Source organism: Lissotriton helveticus, chromosome 4_1, assembly GCF_964261635.1.
Source record: "Lissotriton helveticus chromosome 4_1, aLisHel1.1, whole genome shotgun sequence".
In the NCBI taxonomy this organism is placed as follows: domain Eukaryota; kingdom Metazoa; phylum Chordata; class Amphibia; order Caudata; family Salamandridae; genus Lissotriton; species Lissotriton helveticus.
In genome coordinates, this window is record NC_136063.1 from 2,110,766,956 (window position 1) to 2,110,789,132 (window position 22,177).

General features: G+C 44.6%; 1 protein-coding gene across 6 annotated transcripts in view; it reads right to left on the bottom strand.

Annotated features, from left to right (window-relative positions):
* Positions 1 to 22,177, bottom strand: part of ACSL4 (acyl-CoA synthetase long chain family member 4) — a 234,148-nt gene that overhangs the window by 41,718 nt on the left and 170,253 nt on the right. For all 6 annotated transcript variants that reach the window (XM_078688793.1, XM_078688795.1, XM_078688792.1 and 3 more), the window contains exon 11: positions 11,961 to 12,133. In XM_078688793.1, the coding sequence (XP_078544919.1) occupies positions 11,961 to 12,133 (173 nt within the window). The remainder of the gene's footprint in view (positions 1 to 11,960; positions 12,134 to 22,177) is intronic.

Consider the following 22,177-nt stretch of genomic DNA (forward strand, 5'->3'; position numbering starts at 1 on the left):
GCTATCCTTGGTGGTGGTAGCGAAGGTGGAAGCTGGAGCGTTGGAGGTTACAGAGTTGATTGTTGTGGCAGCAGCTGTTGCAGTTACAGCGGCTAATGTGGTTGTACAGGATAAAAAGATTCAGATTGTTGAAGAGATCTTGCATAATAAATCGAACTTCAAGACCTGGAGTTCTTTAATGAGATCCAAAGGTACATGCATAATTAGAGGTTCATTATGAGGTTCCTCATAATAAGAATCATGGTGTCTGTCATAATGGGAATTCCCCTTGTGCTAAGGGCATTCATCCACTTGATGAGGAACAGGTGAAAAGTGAGGGTCATCAAGTTCTTGGCACTTGACTTCAAGGCTCTTGGGTTATAAGCAGGTCTGAATTGATCGTAGTCTTTCGACTCCACTTAGTCCCCTTCAGTGCCAAATTGCTTTACAGGCAGAGTGGGAAATTCCTTGCTTGAAAAGTCTGGAATGGCTGAATACCAGAAATTTCAGTAGTGAACGTCATACATTGTATATGATGTACTAGGACTTTTGAAATCATTGCCACTGGTAGTGAAAGGACAGTGATGGTGCTGTGAACAAGGGACCTGTCGAAAGCCCTACCTGTACTGCAGATGGCAGAGTGGTCAATGATGAGCCATCTGCAGTGATGAGTTCTGGCTTTATAGGACGATCTTTCTCTCACATGGCAGCCAAAACTTGGAATGAACTGCCGGAACACATGGGATGCACCTCCTCCCTGGAAAACTTCCGGAAGGCCCTCAAGACCTGGCTTTTCGGTTAATCGATCTGCAGACCCCACCTTCCCCCCAGCTCCTTGAGACCCTTATGGGCGAGTACCGCGCTTACAATTGCCTTATTGATAGGTGAAGGCATCAGCATCCAGGACTTTCTTTTTGATGCTGTAGGTGATCTTGATGCCAAAGAGAATGGCCAAAGCACCTCACATGAAGGCTGCAGAAGAACTTAGGTGGTCACATCAGTAGTAGACAAGGACATTATCCTTTAATATTTTTAACCACCTACTTGCCAGATATTTTTTATGCATCTTAACAAGGGGATCCATGCTTGAAACCTCCCACAATATAGGTTTGGCCTTCTTTTATTTGGGGTGCTTGAGAAGTTGCTCAGTTTAGAAGAAGTAAACTGGTTTTTATTGATCCTCTGCTTAGAGAGGTTTTTTCCCCCGCAATTTCCAGGGGGCCTGAAAAGGGCTTTCCTCGAACAATCACACATCCTGGAGAAGAGGGCAAGAACTTGTCAAAAAACTAAAAAAACGAAATTCAAGCAGAAGAACAGCCAAAGGGGTTGGCAAATCAGAGAATACCCCTAAATTGAGAAACACACTGCTCTGTGGCAACCTGAGCAGAGCTAAGTGGAGACTCCCTGCACTCACATGCTGTGGAAATCTGTGAGATGACATCCACAACAGCTTCAACACTCAGACCCCGCGACAAGACGCCAACACCTCAGACACGCCACCCCCCCAGTCACACAGGCTCCTGCTCTCCTGGAACCACATCAACAACGAAGACATCAAAACCATGAACACCATCCACTCCGGCTCACCGTCAGACCCCTGCCCTCACCACATCTTCAACAACAAAGCGAGCTTCATCATCATACCCCAACTCCGGAAGATCTTTAACAGCTCCTTTGAGACCACCACCTTACTGGAGAGCTGGAAACAAGCAGAGATCAACGCCCTACTCAAGAAACCCAAGGCAGACCCAAAGGACCTCAAGAACTTCCGGCCCATCTCCCTGTTCCCTTTTCCGGCGAAAGTCAGCGAGAAGATAGTAAACAGACAACTGACCCACTTCCTCGAAGAGAACAACATCCTGGACTCGTCCCAATCTGGATTCCGCAGCAACCACAGCGCCGAACCCGCCCTCATCGCCGCCACCGACGACATCAGGACCCTGCTGGACAATAGCGAAACCGCGACCCTCATCCTCTTAGACCTCTCGGCCGCCTTCAACACAGTCTGCCACCACACCCTACGCACACGCCTCCTCAACGCAGGGATTCCAGACAAAGCCCTGGACTGGATCACCTCCTTCCTCACCAACAGAACCCAGAGAGTCCGCATCCCCCATTCCGATCCGAAGCCACCAAGATCACCTGCGACTTACCCCGAGGATCATCCCTCAGCCTGACCCTTTTCAACGTCTACAACATTGCCAACATCATCCGATCGCACAACCTCAACATCGTCTCATACGCCGACGACGCCCAGCTGATCCTCTTCCTTACCAAGGACCCCCCACCGCCAAAACCAACTTCCACGAAGGAATGAAGGCCGTCGCCGCATGGATGAAGAACAGTCGCCTGAAACTGAACTTGGACAAGACGGAGTTACTCATGCCCGGCTCCACCCCCTCCGCCTGGGACGACTCCTGGTGTCCGGCCTCGCTGGGAGCTGCACCGACTCCCACAGACCACACACTCAACCTGGAGTTCATCCTGGACTCATCACTGTCGATGATCCAGCAAGTCAACGCTGTCTCCTCCTCCTGCTTCAACACCCTCTGCAGGCTTCGCAAGATCTACAGATGGATCCCCACCGGACCAGAAGGACAGTCAAACAGGCCCTCGTTACCAGCAGGCTGGACTACGGCAACGCCTTCTACATGGGAACCACAGCCAAACTCCAGAAAAGACTCAAACGCATACAGAACGCCTCCACACACCTCGTCCTCGACATTCCCTGTCACATCACTGCCCAATAGAGAGACCTGCACTCGCTCCCCGTCAAAAAGAGGATCCCCTTCAAGCTCCTCACCCACATACACAAAGCACTTCACGACGCCGGACCAACATAAATCAAACGGCTCACCTTCTACACTCCCAACCGCCAGCTTCGCTCCGCTGACCTCACCCTCGCCACCGTTCCACGCATCCACAGAACGACCACCGGCGGCAGAACTTTCTCCCACCTTGCCACCAAGACATGGAACACCCTCCCCATCCACCTGCGACAGACCCAGGACCCTCTGACCTTCAGGAGACTTCTCAAGAACTGGCTGTTTTGAACAGTAGCAGTGCGCCGCCGCCACCCCCCATAGTGCCTTGAGACCCTCACGGGTGAGTAGTGCGCTCTACAAATGCTTGATTGATTTATTAACCTCTGTGGAGTTCATGATCCTTCAACTTCCTTGACTGACATTCTGGTCTTTTCAAGGGAGGTTGAATGGCCATTAAACATGCTGTTTTGTTGAGTGTGTGTTTCAATGGGAAGATGTAAGCATGTAAATTTATGCAAGTTGAGGAACCAGAACATTTTACAGGGAAGGATGATATGATCTCATCATATAAAGGAGACTGATCTGTGTTTTGAATGATATGCATTGAACAAATGACCATTAAATGGAGAGTGAAGAATGAAGTCTCGCTCTACTTCCCAATCAAAATAGACAATCACTAAGAGAACCTGCTACCTTAATCTTGTTAGACCCGTCACTCAGATGAGTAAGGATTCCTACTTGGTTTTTAAAGAACCCTCACACACTAACACTAGTTAGTGTTAGTTTTCATCATAGGGTTCCTACACAAGACCTGGGTGTGGTTCGATGCCTGATCAGCATTGAATCATGTTGATATTTTGTCAGGGATCAGAATAGTTAAAATGACCTCTATGATTCCCTACCATTTGAGGCGATATTTAGTATTGGGAATCGTAGGTAAGGTTGAAAGCAGTATTAGATATGACACAAGATTATTATGGTCTCCCACATCTTATTTATTTATTTATTTATTCAAAGTTTTATATAGCGCGAACAAGATCCTTACAGATATCAGAGCGCTTCACAATGACAGGGTAGGGGCAGTAGGAATGAACAGAGGTAATGGGAGCAATGTAGTAGTCACTAACATGAAAGGATAATAATAACATACATAAAACATATCAATATACAGTCAGGTAAACAAGTAATATAAGACGGCATAAGTCATTGATCCCACTACAGAGGTGTTCAGGTACACTTTGGGTGTGTGGAAGGCTTATAACAGTGTTTTAGTATAGAGAGAGCACTGAGTGGGGGCAGCGGGAGGGTGAATCAGTGACCCAACGTGTATCATATATTGGTCGGTAGTAAGAAAGTAGCGTAATAGTGTCTCCCTCAAGTAGAGGTATAGTGCCAAAGGACAAAGTGAGCATTGACACAAGGCAATGCAGAGTCTCTGATCCAACACCTATAGCGTTCAGGAGATCTTGTCCAGAAGGATGGTTTTCACCTCTTTCTTGAAGAGTGGAGGAGATAAGCCTGGTTTCAGGAGGGAGCGCATTCCAGATCCTGGGTGCCATTCCTGAGAAGGAGCGCTTGTAAGTTTTCTCTTTCCGGAATCTACGGGGTTTCAGGAGTAGATTTTTTGAGCTTCTATTGGATCTCGAACCTCCTGATATAGACAACTTTTGAGCGAGGTAGTTGGGTGCATTGTGGTGCACTGCCGCGTGTGTCATAACTGCAATTTTTAGTTGTATTCTGGCTTCAAAAGGCAGCCATTTTAGGGACTTTAAGTCTGGGGAAATATGCGAATGTTTTCTTGAGCCAGTAATGAGTCTTGCGGCAGCGTTCAGGGAGGCTCTTAAGGGTGCTGTTGTGGATAGCGGGAGTCCGCTGAGGGCCACAATTCCGTAGTCTATTCGAGGGATGACTAACGCTTGTACAGCAGTTCGGAAGTCTTCAGCAGGGAGGAAGGGTTTAATTTTCCTCAGTGTGTTGATTTGGAAATTAGCTGCTTTTGTGGCTTTGCTGACGTGCTGCTGCATGTTGAGCTTGGCGTCCAGTGTGATGCCTCGGGATTTCGCTGAGTCCACGATGGTGGGTTGGACATTGAGTGCTGTTAGGTTGTTGAGCCATGTTTGGGTGGTTGAAATTTTCGCCGGGGGTGAGATGAGAAGGAACTCAGTTTTCAGAGCATTTAGTTTGAGGTGATTATCGGCTAGCCAAGATTGAGTGTTAATAAGCGTGGAATTCAGATGTTTGATATCTTCCGGGGATTGAAGCTTTAGGTACAGTTGTGTGTCGTCGGCGTACATATGGAATTGGACATTAGAAGCTTGGAGCAAGGTGGCGAGCGGTTCCATGACAAGGTTGAACAATGTGGGGGAGAGGGAGGATCCTTGTGGAACACCTAGATCTGCAGGCACAGGTGAAGATAGCACATTGTCGATCTTGAACTTCTGGGTCCGGTTGTGAAAGAAGGACGAAAACCATTTGAGAACCGTTCCCGATAGTCCCATTCTAGTGCTTAGCAGCTCCAGCAAGTTCTCATGTTTGACCGTGTCAAATGCTGACGAGAGGTCCAGAAGGATGAGGAGGCAGGACTCATTGCGATCAAGAATTTGGAGGGCGTCATCAATTATGTGTGTCATAGCTGTTTCCGTGCTATGTTTCGCTCGGAAGCCTGATTGATGAGTTGAGGAGGTCAAATTGGTCAATGTGTCTTGTTAGTTGGAGTTGGACACATTTCTCCAGCAGTTTGGCCAGGGTGGGGATATTGGTGATGGGCCGGTAATTGTTTAGGTCAGACGGATCAGCTGTAGGTTTCTTGTGTATAGGCGTCACTTGCCCCACCTTGAGGGAGTCCGAAATGAGGCCTTGTTGCAGGGAGCTGTTGATGATTTTGGTCCAGAGAGGGAGGAGCAAGGGGATGAAGTCTTTTACCGCATTAGCAGGTAGAGGGTCTGTGAGGTGATTAGAGGGCTTCAAGGTGCAGAGCAGTTTGCGGATTGCTTCTTCCGAGTAGGTATCGAAGTACAGCCAAGATGCCTTGTTTTTAGGTTGAGTGTAAGACATTCTGGTATTGTTGGGGAATCGACTTACATCCAAGATGAGGTCATTTCTTATGTTGTCAGTCTTTAGCTTAAAGAAAGCAGAGAAGGCTTCACAGTGTGGGGTGTCGCTTGTTGTGCTGTTTGATTGTAGGGGTTGAGTCTTTGTTTGGGTCTTGATTAGTTCGAACAGCTTTCTTGGCCTGTTTTTTGCTTGATCCAACTGACGGCTGAAAAAGTCCGCCTTTGTGCGCTTTATTTTCCTGAAGTAGGCGTTTCTTTTGTTCTTAAGCCTTTTGAGGTGCAGTGCTGAAGGGTCCGATCTCCAGGTGCGCTCTGCCATTCGCATAGTACGCCTGTCGTCATTGAGTCTATCATCATACCAGGGGTTAGAAGTTTTGGTGGAGACTCTCTTCAGTTGAAGTGGGGCACCTTCATTGACTGCTGTGTTCATAGAGTCAAGGTAGTGGTCCATCAGTGTTTGAACATCCGAGGCACCTGAAGGGGGAAGGAGGAGATTGCCGATGTGGGGAGGCAGGGTAGAGGGGTTAAGGTTCTTCCTGTCCCTTTTCCAAGTTTTGGATTTGATTGGTTGAGCTGGGATAGGTTTCACTTTTTCATTGATAAAGAAGGTGATAATGTGGTGGTCAGACCAGTCGCAGGGTTGGATCGCCTCCAGTTGTGTTGAGTTCTCTTTGGCAATGATGAGATCGAGTATCGAGCCTTTGTCATGTGTTGGTCTATCGCATATTTGGGTGAGGTCAAGCGCATTAAGGAAAGTTTTGAGACTATTCACCACTGTGTCTTTCTGATCGTTCCAGTGAAGATTGAAGTCACCCAGGTAGACTTGGGTTGTCTGCCGACCGGCATTGGAAGTGATCATGTCCATGAGTTGTTGGGTGAATATGAGGTTGTCACCAGGCGGGTGATAGATGAGATGTAAAGCACAAGCTTGTTTGCCCTCGCTGGTGATCTTCGGTCTACATGTGCATTACAGTGTTGGCTTTGATGATAGCACCACAAATACCTACACGCCTAGTATGGCCGCGTGGCAGTATGTGCAGATTTACACACTGCATCCATGCTGGGAAGATGCATATATTCTCCGGTACACAAGGACGCAGTAAAACGAAGAACATGGAGGACAGCAAATAGGTAGATTACAGGCGAGACACCTTGACAAAATAAGTCTTGGGGAATTGGGGCCTTCTTGTAACTATGCATTTTGGCTCCTGTGATGATTCTAACAGCTATACCTTCTTCCCTGGTGTTTGACTACAGAGCCCAGCTGCCTCCAAGTATCTATGGACAACACTATTTAATGGAGGTCAATTTTAGCCCCTATTGTGAACCTCAGAGCATGAAATGCATGTATTGCACTGCCACTGATTAATATGAAAATACACAAGAGAACCTGCAATGATTCCTTTTTCAGACATTTTGTTGTCTACTGCATTAATTTAATGCAGTTTGATACCAAGGTTACATCCACGAAGGAACCCAAACAAGTTCCTTCTTTTCAGCACTTTTGATATAGACTGGATGACTGGAATGCAGTCTGTTACAAATGTTCTTATGCACAGTATGAATATGCCTACCAATAGAATCCTGTATAATGATGTTCTCTTGCCTTGATCATTACAGATACATTCTCAGGTCATTATCTGGTACTGAATCATAACGGAAACTGTAAGTTATGATAATATTGCACAGATTGACATTTAATAGTGTGCATGTGTACACTAATATACACGAGGCACATGATCATAGGGATCACTCAGTCCTGATGAAAGCCATTTGACACTGAGGAGCAGCTGAGACCATGGCTGAAACAAGAGACCATAATAGTCTTGTGTCACATCTGATGCTGCTTTTAACCTTAACTACGATTCCAAATATTAAATACTGCCTCCAATGGTAGGGAATCCTTGAGGTGATTTAAACTATCCTGATCTCTGACAAAATATCAACAAACTGCTCCACTGTAAACCAGGTGTCGAAGCACGCCCAGATTCACAAAGTATCTTGGGTGGGAACTCTATGACGAAGCATGCCACAAATAGTCTTACTGGGTGAGGGTTCTTACAAAAAACCAATTAGGAGTACCTCCTCAGCAGAGCGAGGGGTGTAACAGGACTAAGGTAGCAGGTTCTATCTTAGGGATTATCTGATATGCAGTATATGCATTTTATAAGGGAAATCATGTTAAGAGGGATCCATTGTTTAAGATGGACGCTACGTATTCCTACTCAAGAACAAGATGTTAGGATTGTAATCTCATGATGTATCGGTTGGCAAGAGGTGAAACAGATTAGCAAATGTCGAGTTTGGGGGGAAAATTTCTTTATCAAAAAGCAAAGACCCAAACACCCCATACATGTCGAAAAGGGGGATTACCCAACACATAAGAAAACACTGTGTTGGTAGTGTTTGTTACCGATACAGAACCTCAGTAAATGTCTGTTTTATGTATGCATGAATCTGAAAGTATTTCATTTTAGTCTTCTTTATCGCACATCCAGTCGGCTTCCTCTACATGTGTAAAGATCTGGTGACACGCTAACATCCTAAACATCTGCCCCCTGAAGCGCTCATTCCCAGTATTCTGGCTTAGGATAGGACTAAACTGCTCTGGGCTTTCTCTTGACGAGAAAGTAGATGTAAGTTACATTGTTTGTTTCTTTGGTGTTTTTCCTTCTGCATCAGACTTATCTTCTGTAATAGCCAGTGTAGAAGTGAAGGCTTCAACTACGATGACAAGTTGTAGTGGAGAACTAGATATCTGGCTTTTTACCCATTTAGCTTAAAATCTAACACTGTCTGTTTTTCTACTCCATGGAGGATGGTTGAAAACCTTTGTCCCACCTGAGTACATCATGGTTGAAGAAGGATGGTCAAGACACTGTTTTTAGGTGGATAGAGCCTTTCCTCCTGCAGCGGCTGAAAGTTGCTGGTTGCTGTATGGTTTTTGTTGCTGGTTGCTGCTTCAGTTGGTGATAGTTCCTGAAGCGGACTTGGCCAGATGGCTCTAAAAGCGTGCCACTGCTATACCACTTGAACCTCAACATGAATAAATATCTTCCTTTTTCTTTGCCAACATACTTTTATGTTTCAACTTCAGAATTAAGCTTGTAGATCTCATTGTCCACATGCGAGTCAAAAATTACAGAAACTGTGAAGTGAAGGGCTACGATCTTTTGCTATTCTAGAGGTAATAATGATGTGCAATAGAGCAAGGAGGCTGGTTTCACTGAAAGAACATGTCAGTTGTCTAATAAAGATAAATCTGTGATATTTATTGGTCTGCCAGTTAGGATATATGAAGTACTCATGTATTCTATCATAATGTCTTGCAATACTTTTTCCTTTGACCTAGGGGTCAACAAGCTGATCCAAGGAGTCCAACAGAACCTTGCGAAAATGTCCCAAAAGAGTAGTGGCATACCTCACCCCCACCCCTCGCCCTGCTCACTTGTCCCTCCTTCTGATCTCTACCTTTCGGAGGAGCTAAATAAGGGATATCTGAGGGCATTGAACATCTTTGTGAATGCAACCATTATCAGAGAATCAACAATAGGGCTTTCCTTCGGGAACTTAGGATCATTTTCTGACAGCCTGTATTTTTTCTATATAGGTCCAGTCAAGAAGGGAGTTAGAAATATATCCACTACTGGCTCTAGGAGTACAGGAACTATTTAAAAGGAAGTTCTGGCTTGCTGCTTTGTTTTAAGATTTTCAAAAATCACTGGAGTATGCTCCCACTGGGGCAACAGCTTTAATGCTGAATTTCAAGATGGGACCGGACTGTAGGTTCCGGAGCAATTGGGAGGAAGAATCCATCTGTTGTATGGAGTCTTCTAGGAAATGTTGAAGTCCTATGTATGCTGAAATCTCTCCTAGAAACATTTCAGTGCACATTGGGGCTGAAATTTGCGGTAGAATGGTAGCTTCCATGATGTTCTTTCCTTAGACACAGTTTCGAAGAACTCAGATGAGGTCGCCCAGGAAACGGGGGTAGGGAAATGTCAGAAAATGCACATGGCGGTCTAGAAAGAGGACGTTCAGGAGTGCCTCTAGTTGTGTCTTGCAGGAGAGCCACTTTAGAATGATCAAACAGTGTCCTAGTGGAGGACATAGGTGACGAGGATACAGCTCTGATACTCTTTCAGGAATTCTATATAAACAAAATTAGTTTCAAAAGATAAGGCCCCAGGTAAAAGTGAGGACCTCAACACTGAAGGGAGCCTCAACAGTGAATCAGAGTATCTTGATCTCCCTCTATGTTTAGGCATTTAACTGGGGTAACAAATGCCTCCACATCAACTGCGGCAGCAGCGATTCCAGGATTTTGAAGTTGCACCTAATGAGGAGGGGACACATTTAGCCTTTGATAAGGGTGGGAGGAGGCGTCTCATTTCCATTATTATATTCGGCTTTGGATTTAACTCAGAACCCTGCTCCTTGGCCTCCTGTATGACAAATTAACATATCTTAATAGTATGGTTGTTTGAGAGTCGGAAAAAGGCAAGCCACATATCCACTGTGGACATCCTTTAACAGCTTACAACCACTGGAGGGGCACCTGTGAATACAAGTATCGGCAAAGCGAACAGGTCTCACTTGTGACATTGGAAGCAAAACAGATGACTTTGCGTAAACATTATAGTGGTTTTGCCATCATACCATTGTAAAATGGCTACGTGTGGGTGCCATCTTGATTTTTTTTTTCATAAAGCATAAGGAAAAGCATTCCAAAATGGCCACTATGCATGAATATGCACAGTTAGCCGTCTTACAATCTTTTCAAAATGCAAACAAAAGCCAAACCAAGAAGGCCATACATCTGGATAGGTGTATCCATGGCTGCTGCTTTGGAAGATGGGTAAGCAGGTGCTGAGGGAGAATGAAAAGACTAGAGACAGGAACTGGGGCATATGGGGTGGGGGGACACACACACCTACACCTCTAACAGATAGCTAAACCTACAAAGTTGACATGGTTACTGAGGGAAATGAAGTAAGAAAACAAATTACCTGAAAAGATATAAAACTACTCAATTCTACAGAAAAAGAATGTTGAAAAACCTAGCAAACATCCTTAAATAATGAATAAATATAAACGCTGATTAGGCCTTCTTCTTCAGTGAGCAAACACACTGACATTCTTGGATCACTCCCTACAGAGTAGGATAGGTTAATGCACTTTGCATAGCTCTCAATGAGACAGGATCAGTTTTCTCTGATGCAGTCTAAACAACAACTAATTTCCTCCTTTCTTTTTCATTTAAAAACATATAGTTAGATTGGTGTTTTAGTTAAGTGTACTGTTTTTGTTTAACTTGGTTAATGGGAAAATGCTTAAAAGAGGCAAAAATGTTGCATACTATTGTTAAAATCTCAAATTAAAATTACATTCAAGTTCACAATATGGGATCTTGGTTCAGGAGTACAGGGATCAAAAACCTGCTAGGAATATCATAAGAAAATGCAAGTAAAGATTGTGACTGGAAAAGGGATCCACCAAAAGAGGTGAAAGGAGGGGAGCAGAGATGGGCTGTGTGGCTATCCACTTTGACATATAGTAGCTACATAAAAACATCCTCAAAATATTTTCTCCTCAATGCCGTATTTGAAAATTTCAGAAAGTAGTCCTGATTCCTTAAACATACAGAGGGAAAATACTGCTGGATATTAGAAAGAGGAGCTTTTACAAAAACTGAAGCCATTTCAAATGTGGAAAAATTGAATCTACCACGAAAACCTCTGAATTGGCAAGCCCACATATTGCTAGACCAATCAAGTATCTTTGGAATTTAAACTGAGTGGCATAGGTATAGTCCAGCAAATGGCTTAAACATAAAAATAAAGCTTGGCATATATAGTTTCTGCACTTCTCAATATATACCTTTAGTATGCAAGGTTCTAGCTGTTAAAATAGACTACCACAGTTTTGGGGAAGCACTGCTGTAACCTAGTAAGGTGATATAGACGTACTGGCGGCTTTGCTTATGGGGCAGCACTGGTCTTGGAAGAGAGAGATCTCTGTACAGGATGGACCTTAGGCAGAAAGGGTTGCAGCGAGAAGTACAATCTCTCTAGCATTAAAATTTACTTAATCAACTTTTTCTTAATATGAAACCAGAATCTGAAAAGCATAAATGGGTGAAAAAAGGGGAACTTTAACTGACCTTCAGTGATCGTTCCAGCACCACATGTTTCGGTCAAGCCATATCCTTGACCAATGGGGCAGCAGAAGCAAATGTTCATGAACCGTTGTGTCTGAGAAGAGAGTGGAGCACCTCCTGACAGCATCATTCGTACATTACCTCCCAATAGTGCTTTCACTTTGTTAAACAAAAGCCTGTGGAAACAGGAATTAAAATATGTTCAGGTGATCTACGAGGTAGAATACAGAACTTACAAATCATGCTAGCTTAATAGGAAAAATATAACAACTAAATGAAAAGTGCAACACCCTTTTTTAAAAAGGAACATACATTTGATGTAATATTACTCATACTAACTTCTGTCAGTCAACAGTGGTTCCATGTTACTGTATTACTTGCCAACAAGCTCAGCTGATCTCTGGAGAATACTCATAATCTCTTTCTGGCAGTACATAAGTATGTTGAGGACTTAACATGTTTGTGCTTCACTGCAACAACACGTAATTAGAACTTGCGGGTAAATAGCAGTTTTTTTTGCCATCCAAGCATTGGCCAGTGGAGATGAACTCTTAAGAATGTCAAAATTGTATAACAGACTACTAAATTGTGAACAGCTTCTACTTGCAGAACAACAATTATAGTAACATTGTGAGCAACATTCGGTCTGACACTGCCCCCACCCCCCAAAAAAAAAAAATGGCCCATTGAGTGAACCATTGCCACAGCATGGGTCATGATTAGAAGGAATGGTTAGGGCCACATGAGGCATACAGCAGGACATTATGACAGCAGGACATTATGCCAGGGCTTTGGAGGGTGCTGCCAAGGGCGAGCGCAGTTCAAGTCTGCAGATTTTTGAACTTTTGAAATGATGCTGTGGGTCAGCAAGTGTAATTAAAAAAAAAAAACCTAAAGAGATTCACCATCCATTTTTGAGCAGTTTATTATATGAACTTAAACAAAGACTTTGTACATTTGGTTTCAAATTTGGCTAAGGAATGGATAGTCTCCAATCCTGGTGCACAGCAATGTATGCTTAAAACACTTTACGTTTTAATTTTTTTTAATTTACTACTGGGAAAGGGAATTGCATTGCCATCATTACGGTCAAGCATCTCTTGTTAAATCACAATTTAAATGCAGTCTTAACATTTGCTTCCATTTGCTTTTTTTACTTTAGCACTGAGCATCTCTTATATCCTCACGTACTCAGCCTAATTGCAGGAATAGGTAGTCCGACAACTGCAGCATTTCTTTTGTAAAAGAAAATTGTATCCTGCGCCAAGTCTAGCCTAGTTTAAGAACAGGAAGCCTCTCAAAACACTTCTTCAAAACTGTTTTTGATGATGACTGCTGGTAAAATTGGACTGTGGTTCTGATTCTGCTTGCCGTATTGTCTACTTTAGACAGTTGTATATTATTCTCCTCAACAAACTCCAGGTTCTATAACTACCAGGCTGGGCACTGGACTTGCGAGGCACTTTCGGTCAGGCAGGTGAAAGGTAGTATGTATGTATGCTTTTCAATTCCAACTCCAGATGAGGATATGAGGTGTGGCCCATGACTTTGTCCTCTTATTTAAAACAGGTTATGGATCAGAGTTCTCAGAAGGCAGGAGGGATTATACTTCAAAGATATCCTTTTTTATGTGGCCCGGTTCCTAAGAAATGTTGTATGAAAGTGTCCCTTTTTGCATGGTTACCCCCTAAATTTTTGCTAGATACCTGATGCCAACTTGACTGAGTGTATGGTGAGACACTGCTAGCTAGGCCCCAGCACCTGTGGTCTTTCACAAAACTACCACTGCTCCCACAATTGGCACATCTCTGGACCACATTTAAGTCCCTTGTAAAAGGTACCAGTGGTACCAAGGACCTTGTGACCAGAGTGGGTCCCTTGGAGCTGCAGGGGCCCTATACCAAACACATACACAATGCCATTGCAGGCTATGTTTTGTTGTGTCACTAAACTAAAATAGTCGACATGGCACAACTAACTGGGTGACATGCCTACCCACCACTGCCTGTGGCATAGTTAAGTCGCCCCTCTGACAGGCCTTACAGCCCGAGGCAGAGTGCACTATACCACAGGTGAGGGCATGGCTGCATGAGCAGTATGCCCCTACAGCGACTGAGTCAATTATTGGACACTAAGTGCATTGAAGCCATTTTGAGTACATGAACTGGGAATTTGTCAAGACGAACTCCACAGCCCCATGATGGCTTTAATGAAGTCTGAGAAGCTCGGTATCAAACTTCTCACAATGATAAACCCACACTGATGCCAGTGATGGATTGTAAAATGCACTCAGAGGGCATCTTTAGAGATATTCCCTGAAAAACGACCAACTTCTAGTGTATTGGCCAACCAGCCACCCCCAGGCAGGTTTCTCGGAGGTCAGAAACCAAGCAGACTATGGGTGGAGGTGCTTCTCAACCTTGCTAGCAGGAACACCAACACTTGGTGGTGAGCCTCAAAGGCTCTAACCTTGTGTTATGCTGATTTGGGCAGCTCCAACTAGTGGAGATGCCCACCTACCTGTCCTAGCCCCACTTTGGCGGCAGGACAGGCAGGAAAATTAGTAAGCACAGTAGGAGTGTCCACCTTGGCCTGGCACATTCGTAGGGCCAGATTGTGCCTCCAATACATTTTAGTTACATCCCCCAAATGGGCACACCACTGTTGTGGCAAAAGGATTCTTAGGTTTAATGAACACGTTGAGCTTGATAGTTTCTTGTTAGTATTTTTATGGATTGTTTTTCTTGAAATTCATTTAATTTCAACTTGTCAATAGACTGTTAGATAGCATCACAAATCTTTCTTTATACATATAATACTCCAATGCATTTTGAGCATACACTCGTCATCAGGGAGCGACGATCTACAATAGAACCATAACACACTGAATATTTACTCCTGTTTGTTCGTTCATATTATATTTCCTGTATTGTGCAAACATATTATGTTGTAATGATTGTCAGACAACATTTATATTCATGCATCAGTGTTTGTGCCGCAATCGTGATTCATATACTGTTACGGACTTGTGCATGCCCGAAAAATTGTGTATAAAATGTGTAAAAACGTGATTAAATAGAATAAATACGCTCACGGCGTCTTACATGTATGCTGTCCTTCGTTTTTCTAACCGCTGCAAAAAAATCACGTATGACTACTGTCTTCCGCATGTACATGCGGCGCGTTAATATTTTATCTGTTGCGCCATCGAGCGCTTCAATGCACTTACTCGTGTCAAGATTTGTGAAAGATTCTCTGGTAGTTGTGTTCCAGACTACGTTGTTCTCGGCTGTGTTTATGTGAGTTACATCACAGCCGAGAACAACGTGTACATGCGGAAGACAGTAGTCATACATTATTTTCTCGTGATTTTTTTGCAGTCTTCTTTACACCTACCCCGTCTATGTGTCAGCCAGAAGTGAGCAAAAAGAGACACAGATGCTGGTACTAATAAAGTAATGCGGTCAAGAGCCTGGGCGTAACCCCTTTCCGGGATGTGCTACAGAAGTCAAAAACCAAAAGTGGCATGCATGCACCATCCGGCTGTCCTACAAAGATCTACAATAAAGAAACCCTTCGGGGGACCCGTAGGGAATTGCAGCGCCGGCCCTACGAGGAGCAAACGCCCAATGATGAAGCATTACACCCCTTGGGGTGTGTGAGGGCAACAGAGGACAAAATGTGTTCTTCACCTGGTGGGTCCCTTTCACCTAGGATACTTTTTTTTTAAACTCTTCTTTTTTCTAATTTTTCTTCTAATATACGGGTGACTATTTGCACCCTTATGCATGGGTGACTGTTTGTACCCTGCAGTCAGTAACCGGGTCCCTTGTTGGTTTTACTGTTGACAAGGAGCATGGACACTGGACCGTAATCAGCTCCTGGGTCCTCCAACCCCCTCTCCTTCTTTGATAAATACGGTCTTCAACAAACACACTTCTCTCGTGGACACTGGATTTGTCCGGCAAGAAACAAACCACACGACTCTGGATCCAGGTGGGTCCGAGGCCTCTGCACCGTCGCCTGAGTCCACGTGGCCCACCAACATCTCCCGGGCAATTCTGACCTGGGATCCGGCATTGGACAACCTCTCCTCACCTCCCCCACGATGCCTGCAGCCGCAACTCGAAGGTTCCCTGCAACTGGATCCAGTGTGAGAAACCAGATGCCTAAAGAAACCCCCGCACCTGCAGCCCCCAGGCCTTGGAGTGCCCAACTGACTATGTCCTGTCATCCTCCCACCATCTAACTTACCTCTTAAGTCGTTGGATTCCGCCTTCCAGCCTACTGGTTCAAGCCTGTAGCAGTTTTCTTCAATCGAGGATCTCCATTGGTTTCCACAGAGCACTAGAAGCCTCCTTTGCACACTGCACCTTGCCACGCATGTGCTGCTGGTGGTGCAGCCTTTGTGCTACTTTGTGGCCCCTCCATTGCTGACCTCAACTCCCAGGGGTTGTGTCCCTGACCCGCAGGTACTTACCTAGAAACTGGTATCTCTTCGCGGTGCCCCAGCTCCCACAGGCTAACATTGGGCCAATGGCCTCTGCACCCGGCCGCCCCAGTGCCGCTGGTGGTGCAGTACCAACTATGGTCCGAACCATGCCCTGTGTTGGTCAAAACCTCCGAAGATGGAACTTGTAAGCTGAGTACTTACCTGAAATTACTTAGCTGTTTTTCGTCCCATGGGATTGCATTGGTTTTCTCTGTATTGCCCTAAGTGTGGATACTGAGAATAATACAGTGTCTCTTTTTGACTTTGACAAAACTTACATGCATCTTTATAGTATTGTGAACGCTTCTACAAACCTTTACCAACCGTAATTGAAAGTACTGCATCATAAAGTTTACTTACCTGTAACAGAGTTCAACTTGGTTTCTAAAGTAAAAGTAACTAAACTAATATTTTCGAAACCATTGGCCTGCAGTTAGTCATTGAATGCGTGTTCCTGCCTTGGATGAGTAATTACAACAAATCCATTCAAACCCACCTCTGATAAGCTTAACTGCTTAGCCCAGCTACCACTAAATTGAGAGTAAGGTATTATCTTCTTTAGCCTCTGCTATACCATTGGGGACCCGCTGGACTCTGTGCACACTATACCTCTTTTTGAAATAGTTTATACACAGCCAGCTTCCTACAAATGTGCACTAATTATATATTTGAAAAGTTGTATATAGAACTGGCTAGACCCGGAGGTATCAGAGCGCTTTGCATGAGGAACATTAAGTTATAAGTTGCAAATTACATCAGTTACAAGAGCATAGCAAAATACAGGCAAAACAATGTTGGCTGCTGAGGGAAGGAAACATAACGGGGAGACGAGGAAAAACTATGTCCAATGTTAAGCTGGGTAGGTGACGGTCGACGGGGTGACCCAGAGCCAAACTCCACTATAGCTGCCTAAACAGCTCCACCGGGCAAAGGCCATGTTGTTCAGTCTTGCTATAATGAACACCTGTGTAATCCAGAACATTAACTACACTTCACTTCTGCAAGATTTCAGAGATTGTCTATTGTTCATCTTTGGAAGCAAACAGGATACATCTAGCACTCCTTAAAACATATAACCAAATATTCCTCATAATTTTGGTTTTAATTGAACAAGTAATGCATATAAGGAAAATGCTACTTACCAGTATGCATCTTTTCTTGGCATGTAGAAATGCAGAATTCATACTTGTGCATAGATCGCCATCTGGTGTTGGGCTCAGATGTTTGCAGTTTGTTGCTGTCTAGGAAGAAGTCTTTGTAGTCACAAGATAGGGAACTCCTCCCTTGGACAATAGTGCGCATGAGCATCAACTCAATCCCCAATTTGTTTTTCGCCATGAACGAAAATGATGGAGTTTGTAAGAAACAGAAAAGATGTCCATGTGTAATGTATCTAAGTAAGATCACACTGGAACCGAGAGGCACCGGTGAGGCGGCTGGGCGTTTGAATTCTGCAGCTCTACATGCCAAGAACTGATGCATACTGGTAAGTAACATTTTCCATTCGAGGCATATGAGCTGCAGAATACATACTTGTGCATAGACTGTACAGCAGTACTCTCCCTTAAGGGTGATCACCTGTATCTGATGCAGTGGTTCGAAAAAGTTTTTTCAAGAACAGCCTGGCCCACAGAAGCCTGTTTTGCCTGCACATCTACACAATAGTGTTTGGTGAAGGTATGTGTTGTAGACCATGTTGCGGTCCTACAGTTGGCATCTAAGGTAATGTTCCCTAAGAATGCCATTGAAGCCCCTAGTTTACGTGTTGAGTGCGCTCTAGGGGGGACTGTTAATGTGCGTTTTGGTAGCATATTTGAATACATTTTACTATCCACCTGGCAATTCCAGCTTTGGAGATTGGGTTTCCTTTATCAGGTTGAGAGAAACCTACAAACAGTTGGTTTGTTTTCCTAAAGGGTTTAGTCCTGTAAACGCCATGATACTGCGCAGCCCTATTAATGAGCGGACTAAATCCTATACTATTATCTGGGGGATGGCTTAGATGGGTATGGGTCTGGATCAGGAAGGTCTGGAGGATCTGTGGGATCATTGTAATCATCCCTTGTGTCCTGTGGTGGGGTAGTGTTGTCATCAGGGTCATCTAAGGGATCCTTACCGTATCCACCCCATCCCATCCCTAATTCATCCTCATCCTGTAAGGGTGAGCATGGAGAAAGTCTAGGATGAGCATGGAGAAAGTCTAGGAGAGTGTATAGGAGAGTTTATAGGAGACAAAGGTTTAGTAGGAAGGATAGGAGAAGAGGGTGAAGCTGCAAAGCTTCTTCGCAGGTAACTCAGGTGTGTTTGAGGTATCAGATTTCCTCTTCTTTGTTGGAAGACTGACAATATGGCCTGTTTTAGGGTCCACATGTAATATTTTTTGTTTTGGATCTGGTCTCCTTTCGGTGCCGATTGTCTTGGTTCCCAGCGTGGCTTTGATTTGGTCTGTATAGCCGTAGGAGGAGCTTGGTGCTCCTTGGCTTCGAAGTAGGTGCAGAGTCGGAACTTTTCTTCGGATCCGAAGATTGTTGGTGGTTTTTCAGTTCCAAGGCCTTATGGTCTTTCGGTGCCAAAGGGTTCAGCGCTGAGGCCTTTTTGGATGTAATGGAGATGTGTATCCTCGTTTTCAGTATCGAAGGTGTTTTCTGGGTACTGATATGTGGCTTGATCGGTCCCGAGCTGCTGGAAGGCTTTACCTTAGTTTTAGGAGCCAGGCCCGGAGGCGGGGCTTCTGATTTTCTTTCAGTCTCAACTAAGGCCTTCAGGCGAAGTTTTGACCAGAACCTTCTGTGACATTTGCACTCACTTGTTGCCCTGGAGTGATGTGGTCATCGGAGTCTGGGTCGCCGGCTTCAGAGATGCTCTCGAGCTCTTCAGAATCCTCTGCCTCTGGAACGTCGGGCCTTGATCGAAAAGGTCTTCTGGCACCGGTGCAGCCTGTTGTGCCATAGTCATCGAGCCCAGCGATCACGGATGGTTTTCTTGGATCGAAAAGAGGCACAGGCTTAGCAATCCTTTTCTTCATGTTCTGGCGATAGACAAAGGTTGAAGATCTTGTGGTGGTCACTGTGTGGAAATTTAGCTCCACACTGGGGGTATTTTTTAAATGGAGTCCTCTCCATTAGCCGTAGGCCCGAATGGCGCCGATAGGCCCAGCGGCAAGCGTCGATGACCGGAATCGAGGATTTGGGAGATAGCGCATCGAAAGGCACGCGAACGAAACAATACCATCGAGCTTGGTAGGTTGCGCGTCGTAAGAGGTTTGGAAACACAGTACCAAACTGGAGCACAGCAAGTCCCATCTGAACCCGATGGTGGAAAAAAAACAATCTGGGGATGGAATCGATGCCCATGCGCACTATCGTCCAAGGGAGGAGTCACCTATCTCGTGACTACAGAGACTTCTTCCAAGACAAACTGCAAACATCCGAGCCCAACACCAGATGGCGATCTATGCACAAGTATGTATTCTGCAGCTCATATGCCTCAAACATACTATTTTATTTGCAGAATAACAAATTGGCACTTCCCTCTGAAATCCCTCAGAATGGGCTCCCATTACAGCAAATGAAAAAATAGCATCCAAATAGTGTATCAAGCAAACAGGTATGCACTGAAGAGTCCGCATTTAACTCATGAGGTGGGAATTAAACCAAACAAATAGAAATCTATGTACAGGTCACTAAGTTAGCATATGCACTTAATGAAAGGGAGGAAAGCCACTGTCAATGGTGGCTGTTACAATTTCAGTAACTCACCAAACTACCTTATTTTACAAATATTTTCTATTGGTTCAGGTGGCAGACAGGATTTTGTAAAGAGTTCTAGCCTAACAACTACTCATCACAAATACTGTCTAATAATATCTGTGGTGCCCATCGGCTTGGACAGCTGGTCAACAGTGAACCGAAATGTCATAGAACACCAACCACAATAATCAAAGAATCACAAGCCCATGTGGATATCAATGTATGGTATCAATTGTCATGATCAGTAAGTGACAATTACCTTAACCTATAAAATTGGTTATATGGGGGTAAGGGTGGGGACCTGGTAAGAAATTGGGTTATTAGTTGTGCAGAATACTAGGCCTGCACAGGTAATAGTTCCACTATTTCTCCATACTGGGGAGCAAGCACCCTATTGTAGCACTTGACTCTCAGGGTAGCCAAGCACAGCAATCCAAGGCCTACTCAGGAGACATGGCGTGGGCTAGTAATCACCACTCACTGGCAAGCAATAATTAAACTCAAATGATTATCTAGTCAAGTATTTTTCTTTGAAAAAAAGTACATCACATATACAAGGCTACACTACGGGACCATAAGATAGCAGATTCGACAATGCTCAAACATAAAAGACTGCAAGGCCTTCATCTGTTAGAATAAAGTCTTCAAACTCTCACAGACAGTATGCAGTACATCCGTTACCAGCGCTCCAGAAACAACTGGAGCTTGACATAATTCACCTGAATTCCTACTTTACTAAAGCAGCTGAGAAAGCCCTGTTCAAGTTGCGATGGCGGCGGTATGCCTATGGGGCAGTCCAACTGAACCAGAAGGAGTCCCACCTAGCCATACCAGCAAAATACGACTCAACAGGGAATATATTGGTGCACCCAAATAATACTGGGACTCTGTTCTCCTCTTACTACGCCTCTTTATGCGCCGGACTCAGCGGTCTTTGTGAATGGCAGCCTTCCTGGCCCCTTTGCATCTCCCTGTGTTATCAGACCGTGACAGGATATATTGTCAGGGTCGTTTACAGAGGAAGATGTGGCTGAGACAAAAATCAACTCTCACCATGCATGTCCCTGAATGACGATGGATTTCCTGGGGAATACTATGAAGTGGGTAGATATTTCCTTGTGCCTCACCTGACCAAGGTGTTTAAAGGTAAAAGTAGATAAATCTAATTTCTTGTGACAAATAACACAAACGTGACCAACATTTAATGGACACTTGGTTCATTCTGTGATTCAGTAACATGTAGAACCAATTTAGCAGTAATAACTTAAAGTAAAGGTTTTATACAAGAGTGTATCAGTCTTTCACATCACCAGGAAGGAATTTTGAGCCGCTCAGCCTTATAAAACTGGCTAAGCTTGGTGGCGTTTGAAGGCATTCAGGCAGGCACAACTCTTTAGGTCCTGCTACAGACTCTTAATGGAGTTGAGGTCTGGACCTTGATTTTGCCATTTCAAAATATAAATTCTTGGTTTTCCAGCCATTCAGTCATATCTACCCATGAATTTCGGATGGTCTATTTTCTGCTAAGCTTACTGGACAGATGGTTTCACATTTACCTCTAGAATGTGCTGGCACAGAGAGGAATTGATGGTGGGCTCCATGCTATGAGATGACTATTCCGTGTGGCTGAGCAGCAGGGCCAAATCTTTACTTGCTCCACCACAACACTCCGTCCATCACCACCCCCTTTTGTACCGCTTTGTTCGCCATACGTTTGCAGGGTATGCTCAGACGTGAGTCCCTTGCTCACTTTGCCACTGGATTGAAGCAAGCCTGGCTGAAGACGGCTGGAATGCCAGAAACCGGTCCTAGGAAGCTTGTTTCCGGTCCAGGTAAGGCATGGCTTGGCAGTTCGGGCTGGACTGTTCCGATGAGGCACAGGGTCAGACTGATTTGCATATGGCCATGTCTGAACTGGGGTGGCAGAGTGGGCTAAAGAAGGGTGATGGATTTAACACAGATCTTTTGACTGGGTGTGA